The sequence below is a fragment of the Tyto alba genome, unplaced genomic scaffold (genome assembly GCF_018691265.1).
Source record: "Tyto alba isolate M040663 unplaced genomic scaffold, T.alba_DEE_v4.0 Super-Scaffold_41, whole genome shotgun sequence".
In the NCBI taxonomy this organism is placed as follows: domain Eukaryota; kingdom Metazoa; phylum Chordata; class Aves; order Strigiformes; family Tytonidae; genus Tyto; species Tyto alba.
This window is the reverse complement of record NW_024881317.1, coordinates 7204841-7227226: the sequence shown is the minus strand read 5'-3', so window position 1 is coordinate 7227226 and position 22386 is coordinate 7204841. Positions and strand designations below refer to the sequence as shown.

At 44.7% G+C, this 22386-nt stretch overlaps 1 protein-coding gene across 1 annotated transcript; it reads right to left on the bottom strand.

Moving 5' to 3' along the window:
* Positions 1 to 2052: 2052 nt before the first annotated feature.
* Positions 2053 to 21328, bottom strand: FAM174B (family with sequence similarity 174 member B). Its single transcript, XM_042804275.1, has 3 exons — positions 20981 to 21328; positions 12450 to 12581; positions 2053 to 5946 (listed from the first exon to the last, which is right to left on the bottom strand). The coding sequence occupies exons 1-3, from the start codon at positions 21253 to 21255 to the stop codon at positions 5943 to 5945; spliced, it is 411 nt and encodes a 136-aa protein (XP_042660209.1). The 5' UTR covers positions 21256 to 21328; the 3' UTR covers positions 2053 to 5942.
* Between the last annotated feature and the right edge of the window lie 1058 nt (positions 21329 to 22386).

The following is a 22386-nucleotide window of genomic DNA, read 5'->3' as shown; positions in this document are numbered from 1 at the left end:
CTGCATTCCCCTACCTCGTCGACTCGCAGCGCAGAGGGAAGCGAGTGAACAGGATGGTTTATGAGAAACCAGCAGGAGGGGAGCAAAAAGCCTAGAAACCAGCTTTATGCCTCATAAGCCATCAAGAACTGCAACTGGATTTTTAAGACCCTTTGCTTCTTAGCTTTAAAAGCAATGGCCACCCATTCCATACTGCGTTCTTGAACTGAAGAGGTGTTTTTCAGCTCATTTAACACCCCATGAGCAAACAGTCACTGGAGAAGCGACTCAACCGGGAGGAGATGTCTGTTAGAAACCAGAGCTAGAAGAGTTTCTGGCCTCTTAGAAATTGGTAATTGCCATGTGATAGGGAGATTAACTATCTTCAATTATGTTTTTGTGCAGCCTAGTTACAGACTACTTGGTCTTAAGCAATTAGAGCTATTCCTGTTTCATACTCTTAATAGAGCCTGTTGTCAGGCATAATTCAAATTATCTGTGTTAAACTAACATCTCTCTGATAGCACTTGCCAAACATCATTGACAATTTTGCAGTTATCAGTATTAAGGCATCCAAAGATTACTAAGAGACACAAGAAAGGCACCCCCTCTCCTTTGCAGGGTTATAAATATGTATTAGACAGCTCTGTTCAGTTAACCTCACACTCGTGCACAGACTTGCTAATAAGAGCAGCAGTTTGTACAAAGGTGGCAACAGCCAAGAACGGGAGAGAGGGGAAGTCATGTTATACCCTGGCCCATGCAGAGCCCTTCTAGATACTGGAGAAATAACCCTCTAATAGGATCCATTTAAAAAGTATATGTCTGAAGACTTGTCTGAGAAAATCTTTGTTGTGCAAGAACTTAGTTGTAGCTGCAGGCTTCCTGCGTGTCAAAATTCAGAAAGGGCTAAGCTGAGCCCTGCCCCTTCTGCCCAGAGCCTCAGCTGCAGTCACCTTCATCAAGTACTACCTTTTTAGCTCCTAGCTAATATTTTACATCAGATTTTTGGTCATTTGCTCATCTTGCACTTGAGACCTCATCAGAAAGGCAAGAACACCCAGAGATTGTAGCTGCTGCCTTTCCATCACATGGCATCTTCACTTCTGCAGCTTATGCTAACAGGAGCCTGTCCCATTTAGGCACAGCTCTGTCAGGTTGGGGCTCACCTTGATGGGTCTTCAACTTCCTACACAAACCAGCTTTGCTGCACAACAGCTGGCTCGTGGCTGAGGCTTGATAGCATTTTGTTAAGTATTTTGAATTAGATTGAGCTTTACTTTACTGTCAAGACATAATTGAAAAGCATCAACTGAACAGCAGCTGCCTTTTGTCCACAGCACTGAATTACTCTTAGACTGTTACTGAAGAGATGAAGATCAAGGCAGGAGCAATTACATGGTATGTGGGAAAGAGGCAGAGCTGGTTCATGCACCGGGTACTGGATCAGTCTGTCCTGTAGCTGCTCCAGGGTCTGCACTCTATGTAAAAACATTACAAGAGGAAAACAGCCTTGAGAGCACAGCTAAAAAGTGCACAACAACAAACAAGCCTCAGATTGCCCTGATCCTTATCTCCAGCACTTCAGCATCTCACCAAGCCCTGAAAGTCACAAGGCAGAATTGCTTCAGCAGCAGGGAACCTGGTCAAGCAAGACTGAAGTGAAAGGAAGTCTGCTTAACGGCTGTGGTATGGCCTGGCCACCCCAGGGAGGGGACATGCCTTGGCTCACGCAACTGGGCTTGAAGTCTGGGCCAAGAAGTCTATAGTTTGTGGGCTCCAAGGTACCGAACATGGTTGTAGACAAACGTACTGAGATATCTTCCCTTTAGAATCTAGACATAAGCCTAGCTTCTTGATGGTTGATCTGGGACTTTGTGTAATTAAACACATTGCTTTTCCATGCTGGTAAAACCAGTTTTCCCCCTTGCTGTGCTCTGGTTCAGGGTCAGGGGACAAAGGAGCTTGCAGCCCTCTTCTAACGAGGGCTCATGCAAGGCGCTCTCAAATTCACCAACCTTCAACAAGCAACAGCCCCTTTCCCATTCCCTCCTTAACACACGACACGAGGGATTTCAAGAACATGTTTAATGATGGCAGTTTCTATTGAAACATGAGAAGGCCATTCAAACTTGTCTTACCAATTTTTTCTTAAGAAGCAGCTTTGGTCACAATGACAAATTTTCTTAAACATGTTTTAAAAAGTTCAAGCGATTGCACAAAACAAAATGCATGGTCCTGATAACTCCTCACACAAAAACTGCAGCAGCAGCAACTCATCTAACAGAAGAAAAAGCCCTTAATGAAAACCATAGCCTGCCACCCTGCAGAGATTATACCACATACAGTGAATCAGAAAGAATAGTTCCAAACAAAACGTTTAAGTGCATTTATGTTTGTATGTTGAAGCTTCATTAGCGCCTGTAGACTTTTCCAAGTCAGTTTGGGCTTAAGATAAGTATTAGGATAGCACAAGTTAGTGTACTAAACAAGCGTTTGCAGTCATCTCCACATCTTTCAGGAGGAAAAGGAGAGAAAAAAAAAAAAAAAAATACAAAGCTATCTGTGCATTTCTGACTCAATTCTGCAGGCAGGCATGGCACACCAACTTCTGGCTTCTCAAATGTAATCTCCGATAACGGCTGAGATTGGAGTAAAGAAGCTGCAATTCTGTGCAGGGTTTTTCCTCCACAGCACAGCATGCACAAATAGGAAAGCCTCTAATTTGTTTGCTCTGTTTGACTCTGCTTCTAGTTGGTAGATTTTGTAAGCAGTGAGTGAGCTACAGGCAGACATTTGTAATAATGTTTTTTTCATTTTCTGTAACAAAAAAGTACGCCTTTAAGAATGCTCTTGAACAAAGCAAGTTTTGACTATGCAACACAAAATAGCAGCAGATATTAAGACACATTACAGTCACAATCAGACTAAATCTGCAGTGTTAAGATACACAGAACATTAAGGTAAAACACTCATGTAGTGGTTAATGGCTATTTCTCTTCCGATGAACTCCTAAAACTATCTGAACCAAACAGTTCAAATTATTAAAACTATGTTTTAAACTAATTCCTACCATTAAAAAAATATTCAGATATATACACTATTAGATGAGTCACATCAAGTGCTCTTAAAATCTTAACTAAATATAGCTATAGAATATTTAACCAGACACTTTAAACCACATACAGCAACTTTTGTAGAGGTAAACATGGCCTCACATTTGCAACAGCAACTGAGTATCAAACAAAGCATTCGGATTATTTTCATGACCATAAACAACTGGTGAGGTTGGCCTTTTATTTCTACCAAGCAGCTGCTGCTACCCTATAAGCACTTTTTAGCTTACGGCACGTGGTTTGGCACCTCTCTGAGGAGCCAGAGCATCCCAGTGGCAGTTGAGCACCTCCATCACAACATCTCAAATATCTGGTCCCTGTCCACCACTGAGATTTGGCCGCGTTATAGAGACAGTGGGATTTTTTAGCCACAAGCAAAGGGAGTGGATGGCCTTCGCCAGTCTAACTCAGCAAGTGACCTAAAGTTGTGGGAAAAACTCCTATTTCAGGAACTGACATCCTTGGAAAGAAGTGTCCATTATGCAACTTTTCCTCTCATCTCTCTCCTGCATAACATGGTCTCACCTTTCTTTTGTTCAAAGAGAAGGCTTCATTCCCTCTCCACCACTCATCCCCAGCACCTGATGTTCAGCTTAATGAGTTTGGCAGAGGAGTGGACACAAACATGTTGCTATGGTATCTGCTCTGACAGGGCAGTCACCTCGCTCCATCGCCTCCTTCCACAAACACAGACAGAAGCTTTTAACCTCCTTCTCCTCTCTCAGCATCGCCACTTCTCTGACTTCAAAAGGACTCAGTCTGCCCAAGAAGTTCAATACTTGGTCTTCAAAGTACTTTAGCCCTGAAGAGACACAATATATTTCCTTCAGCATCAGCCAGCCTGACACCTGTTTCACCTAGGTGGGGAAAGAGCCCCAGACCTTACCTCAACCCGCACCATCATTGAACCTACTGGTCTCTGCAATTTCTACCAGCCAGAACACAACCTGCTTGGCCTCGTCCTCACCTCGCAGCTGACACATTAAATATTGCTTAGTAACTGTATACAGAATGACTCAAACTCATTCCATGAATGAAAATAGCATAGTATTTTTATATTGCCTTGATGACTATTATTAACACAACAGTCTGCTGTGGGATTTTTCCATCCAGGCTGAGTGGGCTGTTTGCAAAGCCTTTGCTGAGTCACGGCTAGGGAAAGCAAGCTGTGTTATGGGAGCTTCTCCGATGAAAGTGCAAGGCTGCTGGGAAGGAGAAAAAAAAAAAAAAAAAAAAAAATTCCCCTTCACCTCCATTTCCTGACTGCAGAGCCCAAGGGAACCGTGCAGAACTGGCATAGGTCACGGTATCATGACAAAGCTGTTCAGTGTTCTCAGCAAGCCTCAAATCCCAATCGGCCTTCAAAAAAAACCAACCCCAAAACTGGCAGCTCGCTGAAAGACTGGTGCTTTGCCAGAAACTGCAGTCGCCTTGAGGGGTTGTAACTGCAGGAGGCTAGTAGAGGGTCAAGCAAACAGTGGGACAAACCTAAAACAATTAGAAAACATGCGTTCCCCAAGAAAAGCAAGATTCCAGCCAGCTTAAAAACCCAAACTAAAAGGTGTTAAAGGGTACAGTAAAGTCTGAACTGCATCTGTGGTTACTTTAAAGGAAAACCACAAAGTAAAGAAACTAACCCAGTTAGGTTTGCCCTTTAGAACGGTGGCCTGGAAAGTGTACATACTTGTGGTCTCCTAAACCCAATCTATCCAGATGCAGCATTCTAATTCTCACAGTGTCATCCCACAGCTCTGACCTCTGCAGCACAAAGCACAGCAGGGAATGATGGTTAAAAATGCATCCTTGAGTTAAATGGGATTTGTCAAGCAGGTGGTAAGGGAAAACTTCCAGTTTGATACAGATTAAGATCACTTACATGAAACTTTCATGAAAAATAAGGTATTCCTTCTGAAATCTAATCATTCCACATGAGGACTTATTTTACTTAGAAAAAGAGTAATATAGATGAATTGTAGACAAGTTACAGTCAGCACAGGACAGTACAAAACACTGGTTTTACTCCCTGTGGAAGGGCAGAAAACTACAAAAATATATCTTCTTTAATCCAAGATTGTTGTAGTTTAGGGCATGCCTGATTCTTCCTACTTCCCCATGGTCTCATCTATTGAAGTTGGTCTGATCAGAGCTCCTTGGAACAATGAGAATGTCAATGAGAATGTCATCATGAAAGCTTAGTGCAATTGTTTTTTTTTTAAAAAAAAAAAGTCAGTAGCAAGTCAAGAAAATTTTCTACATGAGTCAACCTCTTACTCCCTCGCCCCTAAAAATCCTACACTAAACATACAGCATGGCATTTCAACATGGCTTACATTTTTACCACCTAAAGTCATAAATCACATCTGTAAGGCCCCAAAAATACACTTCTTGGGTTTTTTTAAACACATGATCTCTTTAACAACGACCAAAGTTTAACAGTGACTGAAGTATTGAATTAGGATTTTAGGAAGTAAGTCCTTAGGGCAGCTTGGTTCAGTCTTCCTTTTGCAAAACTTACTTAGACCATAATGAGCTGCAAGTGAGTACACAGGGCTGTGTCTTGTCATGCTTTAGTGACACCACAGCCCTCCTAAAGCAAGAGAGAGCTGGGTTTGCAAAGAGGAACTCTGGTCATTCCAACACAGTGGTTTGGAAACCAGGGAACCAAGGGGTGACATTTTGGTCAGAAGATCCATAGCCTGCTGTACAAACAGCACCTCAAGGAGGTGAGGCTTGGTTTGGTTGTGACGCTGCAGAGATGAAAGCCTCCCCTTTCACAGTTATGGCTTCAGCAGGTCCCTCGACAGCAGAATGACGTCTTGCAGGGCACCAACTCTCCATGGAACTGTTTTACCTGAAAAGCAGGAAGAATTAGTACAGCTGTAGATTTGCAATTAAATAACTCACAGGCAGAGGTGAGAGCCCACGTGCAAAGTAGAAAAAAAAAATCCAAAAGGCCACCAAAGAAAAGGCAGCATTATTCACTGTGATTGCCATCAGTTCCCTCCAGCAGTTGATTTCTATGCCCCACGCTGGGCACTGATGTGATGTTAACACCATGCCAGGAGAATCTAGACTACGTGAAGAAAAAAAGTAGAGTTACATCAGATAAAACGCAGATGCTGAAAGGTCCTGTGAGCAGCCACTGTGCAGGCCAGAGAAGGGAGTGTGTGCAGGGGGACTGCTATTTCACTACACATGAAACAGCACCTTGGACCTCACAGCTTTGTTCACATCAGCACAGTTCCTTCCTAACCAACACATGTGGACTCTCCTCCTCGCTATGGTTTCTCCTCCTGACACCCTACTGCTCCAGGGCTTAAAAAAAATAGTCTTAACAGGAACTTGTTACACTCCATAAAGGAGGCCAGAGCCCTCCTGTAGGACTGCACTGCCAGTGTATAATCAACTGAACAAGGCAGCAGAATGTGGGATGCTTTGTAACAACCATTACAGTGGCATGAGGAAAGAACCTGGCCTACAAAAATTGCTTTTATACCATCTCTTTCCTCCCCATGTAGACCCATGGGAAATCCTTAACAGCAGCACCAAAGCTTTGGCAATTTGTTGTATTTACAGTAAGCAGCTGTGTTAGTGATTTGTACCCCGCTTCAGATGAGGATAAATGATATCCCTCCATTTATACACAATTTGTCACTGCTGTCTGCTGGAAAAAAAAAAAAAAAAAAAATTAAGCTGCTACAAACCCCAGCACAATTCACCTAGCATCCAGAATAGCCTGCAGCTTTTGCTGGCAAAAAATCCATTAGAGCTGCTCCCTTGAGAGTCAACACCTTGCTGTAGCAAGCAGACAATACCATGCTCCGTTCAGAGCTGCACACAGTCAGGATCTGGAAAGGACGTATTCAAAGAGAAGACACCAATAGCGTAACTCTCATTTTACAGAGTCCCATAAGACTCAGGCACACCAAAGGCTGAGCCCTGCAACTGTGATGAAGATGTTTCCACGCAGTTCAATGCTACCTGTGCCTGAAAAAGGGATGAATCAAGAATCCAGCCTTTACATGAGGTTCATCTTTCCTCTAAAACATCCTGCAAGCTCTCAGAAGCCCTTTAGTTCCATGATGGTTGAATAAAGGTTCCTGTCCTCATTCCTCTGTCTGCCACCACTCCTTACACATAAATCTTTCTGCTCTCAAGAGCACTTTGGAAGATGCATTCCTAAATTGCTCCTGCATTTTGCTGGTGCTGCTGCTGTTAGAGGGAAAAATGACAATCCATGTGGAAAACAAACAGGAATTTCATTTAGCCGACACAAAGGATGGAGGCTTCAATCTGCCCCAAGAAAAGCTTTCTCTCAGTACTTATTTAGGAGCCTGACACTGGGACTGGGATGATTCCAGCTCTGGCATTTACATTCCAAGTTATTCCCCAACTTCAGGCTCTCACATGGCACGTATCACCCCGGACTCAAAATGTTCTTTGGGGACAGTTGTGAAATTCTCACAGCTGGGCTCAGCAAGCCTAGCAAGAGCAGAAAGCGCTGCCTCCCACAGCTGCAAGCCAGCAGGGAGAGGAGACACTGCTGATATCCCAGATAACTGAAGCACTTTCAAAGCCTTTCATGTGCAAGGCACCACAGAATTTATTCAGCACTTGTTTTCAGTTTTCTATTGAAGCTGACAAGAAATCCCCCAATGAGCCATGCTAGAGTTAATAAGCTTAATAAGCTAACAATTTTATTTACCTTTTCAGAAACTTGTTCTTTTTGCAGCTGTTTTAACCTCTTTTCTTATTACACAAAGCAAGCAGAGTGCTCTGTGATGGGGGATGGACACCAACACCAGCTTGTCAGGGATATTTGCCTGTAACCTACTTTACTTCGCTCCCCTCTTCTCCAGTATCACGCAGCGCCAACTGCCTGATGAATCAATGGCTTAGCTCCATCAGGTAGATCATGAAACCTGTGAAACTTTTGCTTGCCTCTTGAAAGAAAGTGCTAAAGGAGCAAAGAGGAGAGGGAAATCTTAAAATCAAGACCTATTGTTGGGCTGAGAAAGAGCACACTTGGAGAATGGGATTTAGCTTTCCCCTATCTCCACTAATTTTCCAAGCTGTGCAGCAAGTGTAATCCCATCATAAAAAATGAAAAAAATCTGACATCTGGAAAATGATGACCAATACAGTTCACAAGGTCCAAAAATCAATTGGACAGGGATACCTTTCAGCCTTCAGCAGCACAGATTGAACTGGTGATCAAGAAGCAAACACCCTTTCCATATTCAGTTTGCTTTCTTTGTGTAGCTCTATAATAATTTCAGAACAATTCCTGAACTTCTTATCCAAATGCCTCTTTCAATACCAAAGCAAATATTCATAGAAAACCATCCTCTATATTAAAAAAAAAAAAAAAAAAAATGGTTTCCATGAAGCTTTTCAAGGAGGTGTTAATGTCTAAGTGATTCCACATCTTTGCTCTGTGACAATCTTTGATTTACACTTTCAGCCTCCTGTCACACAGAAATTGTGCTTGCAGGATTAGAGAGACCATTGACAGAACTGCTTCCCTGCTACTGAAATGAGATCGCAAAGAGGGTATCTAATCCAGTGCATGCACACTTCTGCATTTATCAGAGGCAGGCAGTGGGTGGTTTTTGCATCCACAGAAAGGACTGTGTTTGGTTAAGATTTTGAAGTGGTCTCATTAGTCTGCTTTACAGAAGGAAGGTGGTTATTTCTCATTGCTCCACAGCCCAAGTAAAGTAGGGGGTGGGATCTACTGGGAGCCCAAAACCTTAAAGCCTCCTGAAAAAAAAAAATAATTAAAAAGTAACAGCCTTCATACTGCAACCCAATTTACACTGTGCTGTTCTTTCATGCCTCATGTAAGACTGGAAACAAATACACACAAGGACAAAGCATTAAAGGAAAGAAAATTAATGGCATGAGAACAATTGGGAGGTATATGTCGCTTCTCCCCTGTTGCTGCTAGAGACCAACTGCCTTTTAATTAGAGTGCTGTTTGCATTACGTGGGGGAGACAGCACAGAATCTCAATTACTCCCCCAAACACAGATGCAAGTGCCAGTATAGATATTTCAGTGATGGGAAGGGACCTCAAACAAACCACCCAGAGCCTACCCACACCATCCTCAGCAAAGACTTATGCTACAAACCCAAAACAAGACTCTATTTATGACCTGCATATCAGTCTGAGTAAGTTAATATTGGGTTAATGTGCTTAGTATTATACACAGGAGGTACTTAATGTCATGGCACTCCAAGCCAGCTCCTCAGATTTTTCCCTACTGCCACCCTAGAGATGGGAAAGCATAGGATTGTCTTACAGCACATATAAGTAACACTTTCTAGTGGAAAGCACTGAGCAAACACCATTGCAAATCACTACTTGATGGAGAATGGACCATTTTCTCCATAGTTTCACAGCCTTTACATCAAAAATGAACAGGACAAAAGATTCCAGTTAATTTTATGTGATATTCAGGAGTCAGGGAGACTTTGAAAATTTTAGGTTTAAACAGCCATGGAAAGCTGGTTTCTGATTTAGATATGGTAGCACGTGTATTAAAACACCGAACAATGAGCAGTCCAGCCCTAGGCATATCTTTCAGTCCCAGCGTGTTGCAAAGAAATAAAGAGTTAAGGAAATCAGAATAATGACTCGTCAGCCATGGCACTGCACCAGTGGATTTGTGCTGCAGCATGGGGCTGCATAAGGTTTAGCCTCTTTGAAAGCAATCCCAGTAATGGTACAGTCACCAAAGCAGCACCTGGTCAAAAGCCCCTCACCAAGATGGGCCAGAGGTCTGTTGTGCCATAAGCCGAGTAAGCGCCACTGCTAGGAGGCTGCTTGAATAAACCCAAACAGCTGCCACAACCGATACTGACTGCTGGCAAGTATGCACCTTCATCTGAATTTAAAAATAAATGGATAAAGGAGAGAGTGAGGAATATTCTTGCCTGTGGGTATTTGTCAGGAGACACCTGTCACTCCTCTGTCCCCATCACGGCTGCGTCCAGGTTGCTGCACCTCATGACACGTTGCTTTAGTTGGCTAACAAGCTGAAACAGCAGTATCAACCCGTTCTTTATGCATCAGCCCTAGCGACACCTCTGCAAGTTCACCTGATGCATTTGCACATTTTAATTACTTTTTCTGAGATAATGGAGAAGGAAAGTAGTTTTCCTTACTTAGCAATTAACAAAGGCTCTTTTAAAACTGTAGACACTTGCTGAATATCAAAAACAAACCTACCTCTCCAGGTCACTATTTCCTGAATGCCAATTTTGGTGGGGCGGGAGGGGGGAGCTGGAGAAAGAATCCCAGCAGAAGACCTGGTAGAAGTTAGTTCACTGACTTACTGTGGGCATGTCTGAGGTGCCTCTTCTGCAGCTCTAGCCCTCTCTTTCCATTTGAACACAAGCACTTATGGAGAACCTCCTGCCTGGTTTAATGGGGATGTCAGTGGACAAACTCAGCAGTTCAAATTTGCAGAACTGTCCTTATTGGTGACAGGAGATAGGAACTGTTTGGGGATGTAGTCTCCAAGCCACACAAAGGAACCAGAGAGCTTGATACCTTTTACAGCACATGTATCCTCAAAGAAGGTTTTTTTCCAAAATCAGTACTGCTAAGGGGTTTTCTGTAATATGATCTCCCCCTCTAAACTGAGGCAGCTCTGTTTGAGCTAAATAAACGTATGTCTGAAACAGCAAGGATTTCAGAAAATGTGGAACTTAATAGCTGTTGCACTGTGGCAGAAAGGAGGAATTCCCACAGTTGGAGAAGACTGGTTGGCTAAGAACCAAAAAGCCCTAAGGTCTCCAAACAGAGCATCACACAAGGTGAAGAGCCATTTGTACTGCTAAGGAACCCATGAAGACCGAATAACTTTTGTGAAAGCATCAGCACGGTGTGTGCTCCAGGGAAGTAACGTCAGATAACACGACTACAACTCTCATGAGTCAGACTGTTTCCAGCAAGCTCTCTTCTTTGTTCATCTAATTTTACTATTAGGCATCTTATCCTGAAGCACTGCCATGATTGAGAATCTTCTGTTCTCACTCTTCAGAAAACCCCTCTAATCCCGCTACCAAAAGTTCATGGAGAAAGTGCTTAGTTAAGAGGAAGAGGGGCAGGAGACACAGCTGTTGAAGTAGGCCACGGCGACACAGATCTCGGCACTCTGGGTTTAACAAAGCTCAGTCCTAAAATAAAAACTGCACAAGCTGAAATTATTAGAGCAAAACCAAGGCAGCTACAGAGAATGGCAACAGTCAGGCAAGGACTGATAGGAGTCTTCTAATTCAAGAACTAATTTACACATAAAGGCACAGTTCACACCCTTCATTGTGTCATGGCTTCCAACTATTGCCTGACTTTATAAAAAGAACTAACACAGTTATTTTGAAAAAAGCCAGCAGCGTGTGGTGGTATGTGTTTTAGATGCTGGCTCACGTGCTCAGAGCAAATGTGTCGTTCCCCCTTTCCAAAGATAGGAGATGGGCCACATGAGTAAAGTCTGCAAAATCTCCAGTTAGGAATTGTCAAGATCTGTGGTTTTGTAATTATGAGAGCTTATTTCAGCCAAAGTGAGACAGATTTGAAAGTAGGCCTTATTTGGATGAGAATGCAACACGAATGCTGTGGATGGCTTGATGAAAATAAAAATAAGAGATGGATACCCTGATGCCATAAATCAGTGTGCAGCATCTTTATGTGCTGAGTGGTTGCTATAAATCTCAGGCCCAGAATAGGCACCAAAAGTTTTGGGTTGTCACACCACTTCTATCTCAAACAAACACATTTAAGGAAAGTTTGTTGCTAAGGGATAACTGCTAACAACATCAGCAAGGGACCACAGTCCTCTCTGTGTCCCGGAATGGCCAGAGAGCACTCTGGTACAAACCCAGAGGTTGGTGGAGATTCCCCATAATTTTCCTCCCAGGCTCATGGCAACGGCCACACCTGGGAAAGCAGCCCTTGACCCACAGCCCTCCACCCAGTGCATGTGTAGACACCGAGAGCGCACAGGAACGACTGCCAACAGATGCCCAGGAGGGGAATTCAGTCTGTTAAGCCTTGTGAGCTGTTTGTGGCATGTGTACCCCGTTGTGCTGCTCTGCAGAGAAAAGAGGAGGGCAGACAGCACAGGGGTAGTGACGTGGTTATTACAAGAGCAGGAGAGTATGGAGCAATGTGTGCTGAGAACAGGCAGCGAGGCTGCAAAGGAAAGCGGTAATGCTTGGGCAAAGTGAAAGGGAGACTGTGACTGCCTTATCTCTGCCAAGCTGGCCCAGCAGAGAAAAAAAAGAGCTGCCTTCACTAATAAGAGCTCAGTGAGCACGCCTAACCAGACAGGCTCACAGTATTACCTGTATTTCACATCAAACACTGTTGAGTCTTCATCCTCATCATCTTCTTCATTCAGAGGAGCCATTTCTACCCGCTCAGCTGGAGTGGTGATTATGTCGTACTTTCTGGTCTTCTTAATCCTCTTGCCAGACCTGAAACACAGAGGTAGGAAGGGAAGGATCATCTTTATACAGTATTCCTTGGAGAGGCTGAACCTGTTTCTCACCAACACAGAATCACTGCCCTGTTTGATTCAGACCTCCCCAGACACGAAGGCTGCAGAGCCAGCCTCTGTCCCCTCCCGCTGCCTTTCCAAGGCCACCATTTGTGCCCGTCGGTGTAGAGCACAATTTCTCATCAACTGCAATCCAAATCAACATCACTCTTTCAGCCGCTGACAAACCAGAGATGCTCTGGCATCCAGAGCAGGCATATGAGTGCAGCAGCCCACGGCGTCCTCCTGCTGCCACGCTCAATAAGTGAGATGTGGGCTTAATCACCTGAAGCAGCCAATGGTGTAGTGAACATGTTTGGATGAGAAAGGCCAGGTTAAGCTCTGATGAGACAAGGGAATGTTCTAGGCAGGATTAGGAGCAAAGGGGTGGTGATGTTTGTGTACAAACAGCCTGCTCTTTTTCCTTGATACCAGGCCAAGCTCAGGACTCCCAGAGCAACAACCCTGAGCCTTGTCTGAGAAGTTCCATGCTCTACACTGTGTAGGTGCTATGAAAAATAGTAAACTATCATTCAAAACTAACTGTACCTACCACCTCTCCTCCTATAGATGCCACCCCGACTTTCGTTTTGAAATGGAGATGCTCATGCACCTGCATGTCCCACGGTTTTGAGATCTATTTTCTAACACTTACTTTCAATTAACAAACACTTGGTGCGATGTTTTTCAACTAATTCGTTGCCTCTAGCTTGAATTGTGCAGGTTCTTTTTATTTCACCTACTTTCATGCATATTAGGAAGGTCACACTGCTCATGCGTGAGTCCAGTTTTGTGATTAAAGAAAGGTGCTGATGTGTACAGCTAGCCTTCGGGAAGAAGAGTGGATGTTTTTGTTTAACAAAGTGCAGAATTTTTCCCTTCACCTTTTATAAAACAAAACTGCCAACTGCCAAGCATGAGAAGGGCGCTGGTGCAGGCACAAGCAAGCAGCCCCTAATTTTTGGCAATCACAACTACTGCTCCGAGCGGACAGCACACCATGAATACGCCTTCACTGTCAAGAAGTCTTGCCCTGGCATGTCATGCGAGATGTGCCGGATTCAACACTGCCATTTTTGCACCAAGAATGGATGCCTTTTAAAGAGTTAGACAGCAGCAAGAACCAAGGCATGAGCGTTACAGAGAGACTGGGACTCAAGCTCTGCGTTTGCATCTCTACCGCAACAGTCCCTTCCAAGCTTAAACTAAAGAAAATTTACGCTTAAATTAAGAAATTCAATTTAAATTTGAACAGGTCTGATGGGGAAGTCTCAGTGCCTCTGCCTAGCATTGCTTTTGGGCAGTAGTCCAAGGCTAAACAAACAGGTCCCGGCCCTTGGGATGGAGCAGTTTGCATTTCCTCCCTGTTCTGAAGGCGAAGGTTGCATCAGAAATGAGAAGAAAGTCATCTCCTCTTGTCTAATCTCTATAGCAATCTGTGCTGCTGTGTCACGTAGAGCACAGGGTGGTTTGTTCTATTACTGCTGTTGTTGAAACAAGCAATTTTATATCCAATACAGTAGGACTCTTAACCTAAACACTTGAAAATCCTTTTGAAAACACTTCTCTACATTATTCTGCTTCTCAGCCAAGACCTAGCAGCAAAGTGATGCAGGGAGGTCTCATCTTACAAGTATTATACTGCTTTTACATGAAACGTTTGCTAATGCTGTGAGGCCTAAACATAGACCACAACTAACCTGCGTCTGTCAGAACAAACCAAACACAGCCTTAGCACTTTGCCTCACACATACAGTCCTCAGGGGGTTTCCACAGGTTCACCCATCTAAGATCCTACCCGTGTATCAGGCTCACTTTATTGAGACATATCGTCCCTCATTCCCTCCATTAGAAAACATAACTTACTCTATGGAGTTCATCTTACAACAGTTAACATCAGAGTGTTTGAAGCAATTACTGCAGAATAGGTATTTTTAGAAATGGAAAACTAGAACCCTTTAGCCTCCAGCCATTAATTAGTCTATTTGGCCTCCACTTTAAAGAGGACCTGAAGCAGAACTCACTGCACAGTGATCTATTAATCTTCCAAAATCCTCACTTAAACACAGTGCTTATTTAAAAAAGGGAGGAAGCTAGTTTTGCTGCTGGTTTTTGGCTAAGCCGTTACAATCAGTTGTTTGCCAATGGCAGGGCAAAAGGGTCTTTCCTTGCCTCTTCTTCTTCAATTAATTCTACACCAGATTACCTAGCTAATTCGTCATTAATCTGTACTTTTCAGTGATCCATTTTCTCATACTTGCTCATCTGAATGACTCCCTTAGGCTTCATAAATACTAGAATTACCCAAGCTAACTTTAAAGGAAAACCTTGGAAGTGTTCCTACATTTACACAAAATAAGCCTGCCCATCAGGAAACCACTGCACATTAAAACTCCTGACCCTCAGTAGGATCCCTATAATCATTAGTGATGACCACGCAAAAGGAAAAGCACTTTATCTAGCAGGTGGGACCGGGCAGCACTTTTGTTTGCAGACAGACAGCAGAGTAGCACAGGGCAGGAACTACAGAATACAAATGTTTCATGAACTTTGGAGACCTCCTGGACAGGATCAGGACACCTTAGCCCTCACGGGCAAAGATGGAATCTCCTTTCCAGACACCTTCGTTTTGTGTGGGTCTTTTTTAAAGCAAACAAGAAGTTTGCTGGAAGCTGTCATCAGAGTATGCCCTGTGCATAATATGCTGAAATGCTCCCCAAGTGGTTTAGCCAGGGTAGAAGTGGTGCTGGCTATTTCAGTGCAGAAAACTGTCTCCACTTAAAAAAACAGGTTGCTTCTGCTGTCTGACTTCAGCCACCCCGCCTGTAATTAGAAGGGGATGCTACAGGTCTTGCACTGAATCATCACGAGGAGGGAAAAAGTTAACTGCAGCCGGGGATATTAACCTTTCACTTTAGACCCAGTGCTGCTCCCACCAAAACCAAGTCGCTGGTGTTAACAGAAGGCAAGCGTAGTGAGCACAGCACTTAATTGAGAGAAAATGAAGTGGTGTCTGCTCATTGGCACTGCCCTGGGCTCGAATGCTTGTGGCACCGTGCACCACACCAGGGTCTGGTCCATCAGAAATCAATGTACATCCTCCACTGCGCCGTGCACTGCAGGGAGGAACAACATACAGAGCTGGGCAGGAGTAGAACACTGACTTTGTGTTTCTGTATTTTGGCCGGGGGCTATTTTGATCAAGCACCAGTCATATGCAGCACTTCATCCTCCTTTCTGAGGCATCATATGGTGGAGTAAATGCTCAAGTCAGCTCACTAGTTCATATTATTTACGCCTCTAAACTATTTTAGTCAACAACCCTGATATTCAAAGACAGTGCTTTTCTTGAGAGAGGTCTCTGAATTTCTTATTTAGCATCAACACTTCCTGCCAAGAGAGGTAGAAAGAGAGGACCATCCCCTGGAAAAAAACAAAACAAAACAAACAAACAAACAAAAACAACAAACAAACAAACAAACAAAAAAAAAAAAAAAAAAAAAAAACAAAAAAAAACCACAACCCAAAGAAGCCCCCTATCCCTTCTTAGCTGAGTGCTTACTGGAAGTCTGGTTAAGCCAGCTACAATTTTTCTCCTAGAACTGCAGCAATGTTGTATCAGAAATGAAATTGGGACCAGATAATTTGATGTTAATGGGATCCCTTGGAAGTTCAAAAAAAAATACATGGAAATATAAACCTGGGGAAACTCCAGGCTTACTACCAGCTGACCAATTAGATCAGAGATATTTCATTACTGTTGATCTGTTTGGGCACCTCTGCTCTCTGGATAGTGCTGTAGACAATCAATTTAACCATGAAGCTAAGTTATCACATGTTTTCTGAATATACGTTTTGCTGTAGCAAACTGATGGTGATGTGTTTTCTAACAATCAAGTCCTTAAAATGTAATATATGCAGCCTCAAAGAGCAGAAGCATTCCCCCTGCTTAACTGCACTTCTAATAGGAGTGATGGATCTGAGACTGCCACTGGGAATAACTTCAGAAACACCTAAATGGTATATTGTCATGGTTCAATGAAGCAGATATCTGCAAGTAATTAAAAAACAGCCACTCACATCTGGTGGCCAGTACTAGACCCAGTACGTACTTCCAAACATTACAGCACAGTCAGACCAATATCATCTGAGATGTGCTCGAGAAGTATCCTTGTTTTTTATGGGGCAGAGCTATAGAAACTTCTATAATCTATCCAAACTCTTCAAGGTAGCGAATCCGACAAGAAACAACATTGATCCTCTGTTGTGACTGTTCATATCAGAGCTGTAAAGAGCCCAAAACAGTATGAGACGGCGACCCCTTCTCCCTTCATTCTCACAATTTGCTGTCTTGCTCACATCAAGACAATCCAGTCTTCCCAAAGACAGGACCTCTGAGACCCAGGACAAGCGGGGGACACTTGACACTCTCTGTGGCCCTAAACTACATGCAGTTTAAATTAAGCTTTTGATGTGGGATGCCTTGGTCTTGGTTGTTTTGTTGGTTTTGTTTTTTGGTTTTGTTTTGGTTTGGGTTTTTTTCTTCTCCACTTAAGATCATTTTAACTGTGATTTTTTTCTTTCCTGTTCCTGGCAGAGGTCTTGTCTTTGCTGGAATACTCTAACTAGTTATAATACAATTAAATTTAAATCAGTCAAACTCTCTGGGGTTAAGCCTTGGATGGCCCAGAGCAATTGCCCAGCTCATAGAACAAAGGGTCTTGTATCCTATGATCATATGCTTGAACCTTTCTCCTCAATCTCAGTAATTTCAGTAATTTATAACAGTTTTGCAAATACTGGAAAACTAAGCTTAAAGTGGTATTTGAGGAAAAAATCAAAATTGGACAAGCAACATAAACAAGCAATGAGTTACAAAATAAGTGGGTAGCTTTTCTCGAAAAATCTAGATAAATAGCAGCTTTTTCCAGCCTGGGTTCTGTTCATTCAAGGGCAGGTCAAGACACGTAGCGAGCGCTTATAGCATGCCGTTTTCCGCAACTAAAGCTTTAGGTTACTTTCAGCTGGCCCACTTGAGCAGAAGTAACTTATCCAGTTTCCCTAGAAGGCATACGGTCTACCAGCACAGACAGCCACATCTGAAAAATTACATTTCCTGGAAGCTGATCCCAAGAACTGTGTTTCAATTAAATGAACTGAGCTGTACCAGGAAAGAGTAGGGCAGCACATGGGGGTAAAAAGGCAAAATCCAAAACACAGATCAAAGAGTGAATTTAGCCGTGTGAACTGTTCATAGGCTGTTGCTAGACACTGTGTTTCTTGGTAATGAAACTACCCAACTATGTGACCGAGACTAACATGGAATTTTGTCTGTTGTGGAAATGGTTTTGGTCTGGGAGCATGCAATGCCCAGAGGTATAGGAAAGAAAGCAAGCCCAGAACTGAGCTTGCCAAAAAAAACCACCACTATAGCATATTAGGCCTTGCCACATGCAGACAAGTAGCAGAGTTTTGGCTGGCCTTCATAGTCCCTATTAAATACGGAGAGAAAGGAAATTCAGACCACTCTGGGTGATACCACATTCTGAGTCACGGGACCATCAGATGAATTCAGAGCCTAACATTCCCAAAAGGCATGAAGAGGAACCTCTGAGCGTTGTCTTAAAAACAGAGCTGGAAAGCTGGAGATATATATCTATCCCTACTCAAACAAAAAAAAGAAAATAATATGTACATAAAAATATATAAAAATTAGATGTATAAAAAAATAAAGCCAATGCCTGTGACAAGAATATCTGGCCACTCAGTAATTCATTTCGTTTCTACAGCCCATATCTAAAAGGATAATTTACTTCCAGCAACCCAGAGCAATTTCACAGTGAAGGTTTAATCAAAGATTGGATTTCAGCAAAATCTCTTTAATAGGAATCCATGACACTTCAAAAAAAACCCAAATCACAGTGTTTTTGATTAAGTATGAACAAAGCTCTTGTTCTGATGGAGAAAAGCTTTACATTTATTGAGGGTAAACTGTTATCTCTTCTGCAACAGAATCTCCTCCAATCTATGTTGTCAGCTGCAAGCGTGACACTGTACAAACATACCTGTTGGTATTCTTGCCTCATTTGCAACTAGGGTAACTTTACAAACAAGTGCTTTGTCAGATAAAGAAACATGCTCAGGAGCCAAAAGCTTCATTCTCCATTTCCCTTGTATGTTCTATTAAAGATAGATAAGAGATCTCAGAGGGTGGGTTTTTTTTACATATTATTAATGCTGCATTAACTCTGATCAGTTGTGTAACAATGACTTTGGCATGGGAGAATTAATCCATCGTTCCCAAGGTGACTTTAACCTGGACCTGGTTTTGCTGATTATGGTATAGGGAAAGGTCTTTAAAGGCTGTCAGTTTGATTTCTTTGGCTAGAAACATTCAGTCTTATACCAGGTCTCCTTTACACCTAGAAGAAACTGAGGCAGAGGAAATAAACTCTCCAAGATCTGAGAGTATTAGGAGTAGAAATTTAATCTTTTCATTCTGCACTTAGAGATTTCCCAATTCTAGCTCATACACCTACTATCAATTTTGCTGTGTTTGTCCATGACAACTTTATACAGCTGCAAATCAGTTACATTGATTAAAAAAAAATTCTCTTTAATATTTCACTGGGTTCTCCCAAACCACTTCACTTTAATAAGCAAATTTATTTGCGTTGTCTTTTGCCAGCTGCGGCAACACGTTAAGAAGAATTTAGTTAAATGTCACTTTCTTCAGAAAATATCAGTTCTTATAATTTTGGTCTTTAAGACCACACTTTATAATACTACTGTTGTGAACACTGCCCTTCCTACGCAGAATTAATTCAGAAGCAGGAGTAGCAGAGCATTCAACTGCAGCCATCGTGTAAATACAAAGGAGCTGCTTGAAGACAGAACAAGGAAGAACTTTCCAACCCCACCTGTTCAACTACTTCTGTCACCCGAGACACAGCGCTCACCTCCTCCCTGCCGCCGAGAGCCAGCTGCCCCGCGCTCCCGGCTCTTGCCTCTTTCCTGCTGCCCCTGCCTAGAAGTCAGACGACTGTTAACTACAGAAAGTTTGCCATCTTCCTGGCAAAGCTGGGCACAAACAAGCAACAACTTTTTATTTGTAGACGGGATGAGGCAGGGACAACCTCTAGTACACCATGGGGACAATCGCCGCTACCCTGAAATAAATAGCAATTAACAAAGGAGATTTAATATTTCATTTTCTCTCTTCCGGCAACAAGAGGAGAGGAAGGCTGGCTTGCTAAAGGGACTGAGTTTAATTTTCTCTTGTCGCTCACCGTGGGAGACATTACATGAGTTTCACAGTTTGCCTGGTTAACTCAAGCAGGCACCAGCACCAACCCACTCCAGCAGCGTGCAGGGCAGTGAACGAACTGGCCTCGCACTGGTTATGCCACACTAGAACAGATGAGGTACGAGCACCAAGCAGATGCAAACCTCTGCCCAGCTTCCTGCTGCTCACCAGCACTTCTGCCGAGCGCCCAGGAGTTTCTTTCCTTTTGTGTTGGGAGCAGGAGCATGCATCCATCAGCAATCCACCTGACTGAAACATCAGGGAGTCTGGTTACCCATCACAGCTCCAGTCAAATCAGGGCTGTGATCTAAATCAACGTCTACTTTTGGCCATGCTGGACTTCCTCAAGCTTATCTGCTTGAGCTTCATTAAAAGGAATCAGAAAGAGTGGGGTTTTTTTACGCAGCATGAGTTACTGCAGCGGTGACGTCTGCATTATCCCATGGGTGCACAGGACACGCACGGCTGAGGCTGGATGGGACCCCTCGAGATCAAACAGGGTCACCCGCAGCTGGCAGCCCCGTTGGGCTCTGAGCGTCTCCACGGATAGAGACCCTGGGCCGCCCATCCCAGTGACCCACCACCCCCACAGCAAAAAGGAAACCCGCGTATTTTTATACTGTCGGATGGAGCTTCAAGTTTCGGTTTGTGCCCACCCCAGTCCCCAGCCAGCGCCGCAGCCTCACACGCTGAACTGGGACCCGTCAAAAAAAAACAAACGAAAAAAAAAAAAGAAAAAACCACCACTTGAAAACCATCGCCTGGCCTATTTTTCCACAGATACAGGGGAAGATGCAGATTTGCGAGGCTGGCAGCGCCCCTACGACTCCCCCCCCCCCCCCCCCCCCCGGGGTTTCACGCAGCGTGCTGCGCCGCAGGTCAGGCTTGAAGAACGTTATTAACGGGCGAGGAGCGCGGTGCCGCCGCTCCGGGGAGCCTAACGGGGCTGAGCGCTGCTCGCCCGCCCCGGCCGCAGCCCCCCGGGGCGCAGGCCCCGGCACCTGCCCGGTGAGGGCCCGGCGCGGCCCTACCTGAAGACGCGGAGCAGGAGGCAGGCGATGAGGGCGGCCGTGAGGGCGCAGGCCCCGATGACGGCGGCCTTCAGCGCGGAGAGGTCGCGGAGCAGGGCGGGCACGGGGCTGAGCTGGGCCCCGCTGTGGTTGCCGGGCGCGGCGGCCGGCTGGGCGGGCAGGCGGCTGCCGTTCGCCGCCGCCGGTCCCTGGCCGGGCGCGGCCGGCGGCAGCGGCGGCAGCAGCAGCAGCAGCAGGCAGGCCGAGAGCAGCAGCAGCGGGCCGGCGGAGCGCATCCTGCCCGGCTCCGGCCGCCCTGCCGAGCCCCGGAAGGCAGCGCCGGCCCGGCCCGGCCCGGCCCGGCCCGCCTCCCCGAGAGGCGCCGCCTCCCGCGGCCGGGGCCCCGCGGGGCCTGGGGGGGGGGGGGGGGGGGCCGGTGCCGCGGCCCCCGGCGCCTCCTCCCGCCGCGGCCCCGCCGCTAACGGGCGCTCTCAGGGCCAGCGCGCAGCAGCTGCCCGCCGATCGACCGGGTTCAGACCGCGATCAGACGTGCTACGGGCCGGTGCTGCTGGGTCTGCGTGACGCCGCTGCTAAAATCAGGGATTTCTAGATCAGATTGATTTATTTATTTGGCCTTTCCTCGAGCCACCTAGCCTACGCTTCCAGGTTAACTTATTTACTGATATTTCACATCTGTAAAGCCTTAGGATTCGTGGAAATCCCAGCCGCGGTTCTGCAAACCGTCCCGGGTGTGCTGAGCGTAAGTGCCGTCATCTGAGACAGACAAGGAGATAAACACAGGAGAAGGGGAGCGGTGCTGTGATGCTGCTAAGATACAGCTTACTTCTGCTCTCCGTGTTTAGTATTGGCATGAGCTTCAGCCCTGCAAAATAATTGTGTCTGGGGAGAGGGGCATGTTGCCGCTGAAATGAAGTGGAACAGAGAAGAGGAGAAAGAAGAAAGAGCTGATTTCCTTCCTATTAATCTCTGTACTTCAGGGTTGGCGTGGCAGGGTATAATCCATACAAACGCGTGACTGAACTGTGAAAAAGACTACAGAGATGTATTCTCTCTGACAGTGTCCCGTAGGAAAGGTGGCCATGAAATAATGCATGGCTCAGCGACTTCCCCAGACAGTTGGGATGCTGTATCAAATGCCACCCACTCGGTAATAAAAGCATCCTGTGTATTTTGCATGAAGTTCTTTCCGATGAGGAAATTTTGACATGGACGATAAGCAGAAGGCCCCACAGACTGTCTGAATTGGTCATTGTTCCAGCTTTATTCCATTGCTTGCTTTTCTGTAATTTCCCGGTTTCCGACATGAGGCCCCAGTTTATTTCCGTTCAGGAAAATAAATAAATAAATAAATACATAAAATCCAGCTGGGCAGGAGGTCAAATTGGCGATGCAGGCTCTTTCCCAAA

Coding starts and splice junctions, on each gene's coding strand:
- FAM174B (XM_042804275.1), bottom strand. CDS start 21,255: ATGCGCTCCGCCGGCCCGCTGCTGCTGCTCTCGGCCTGCCTGCTGCTG. Junction 12,582..20,980: donor CTCCTGCTCCGCGTCTTCAG/GTAGGGCCGCGC, acceptor TCTGTGTTTCAG/GTCTGGCAAGAGGATTAAGA.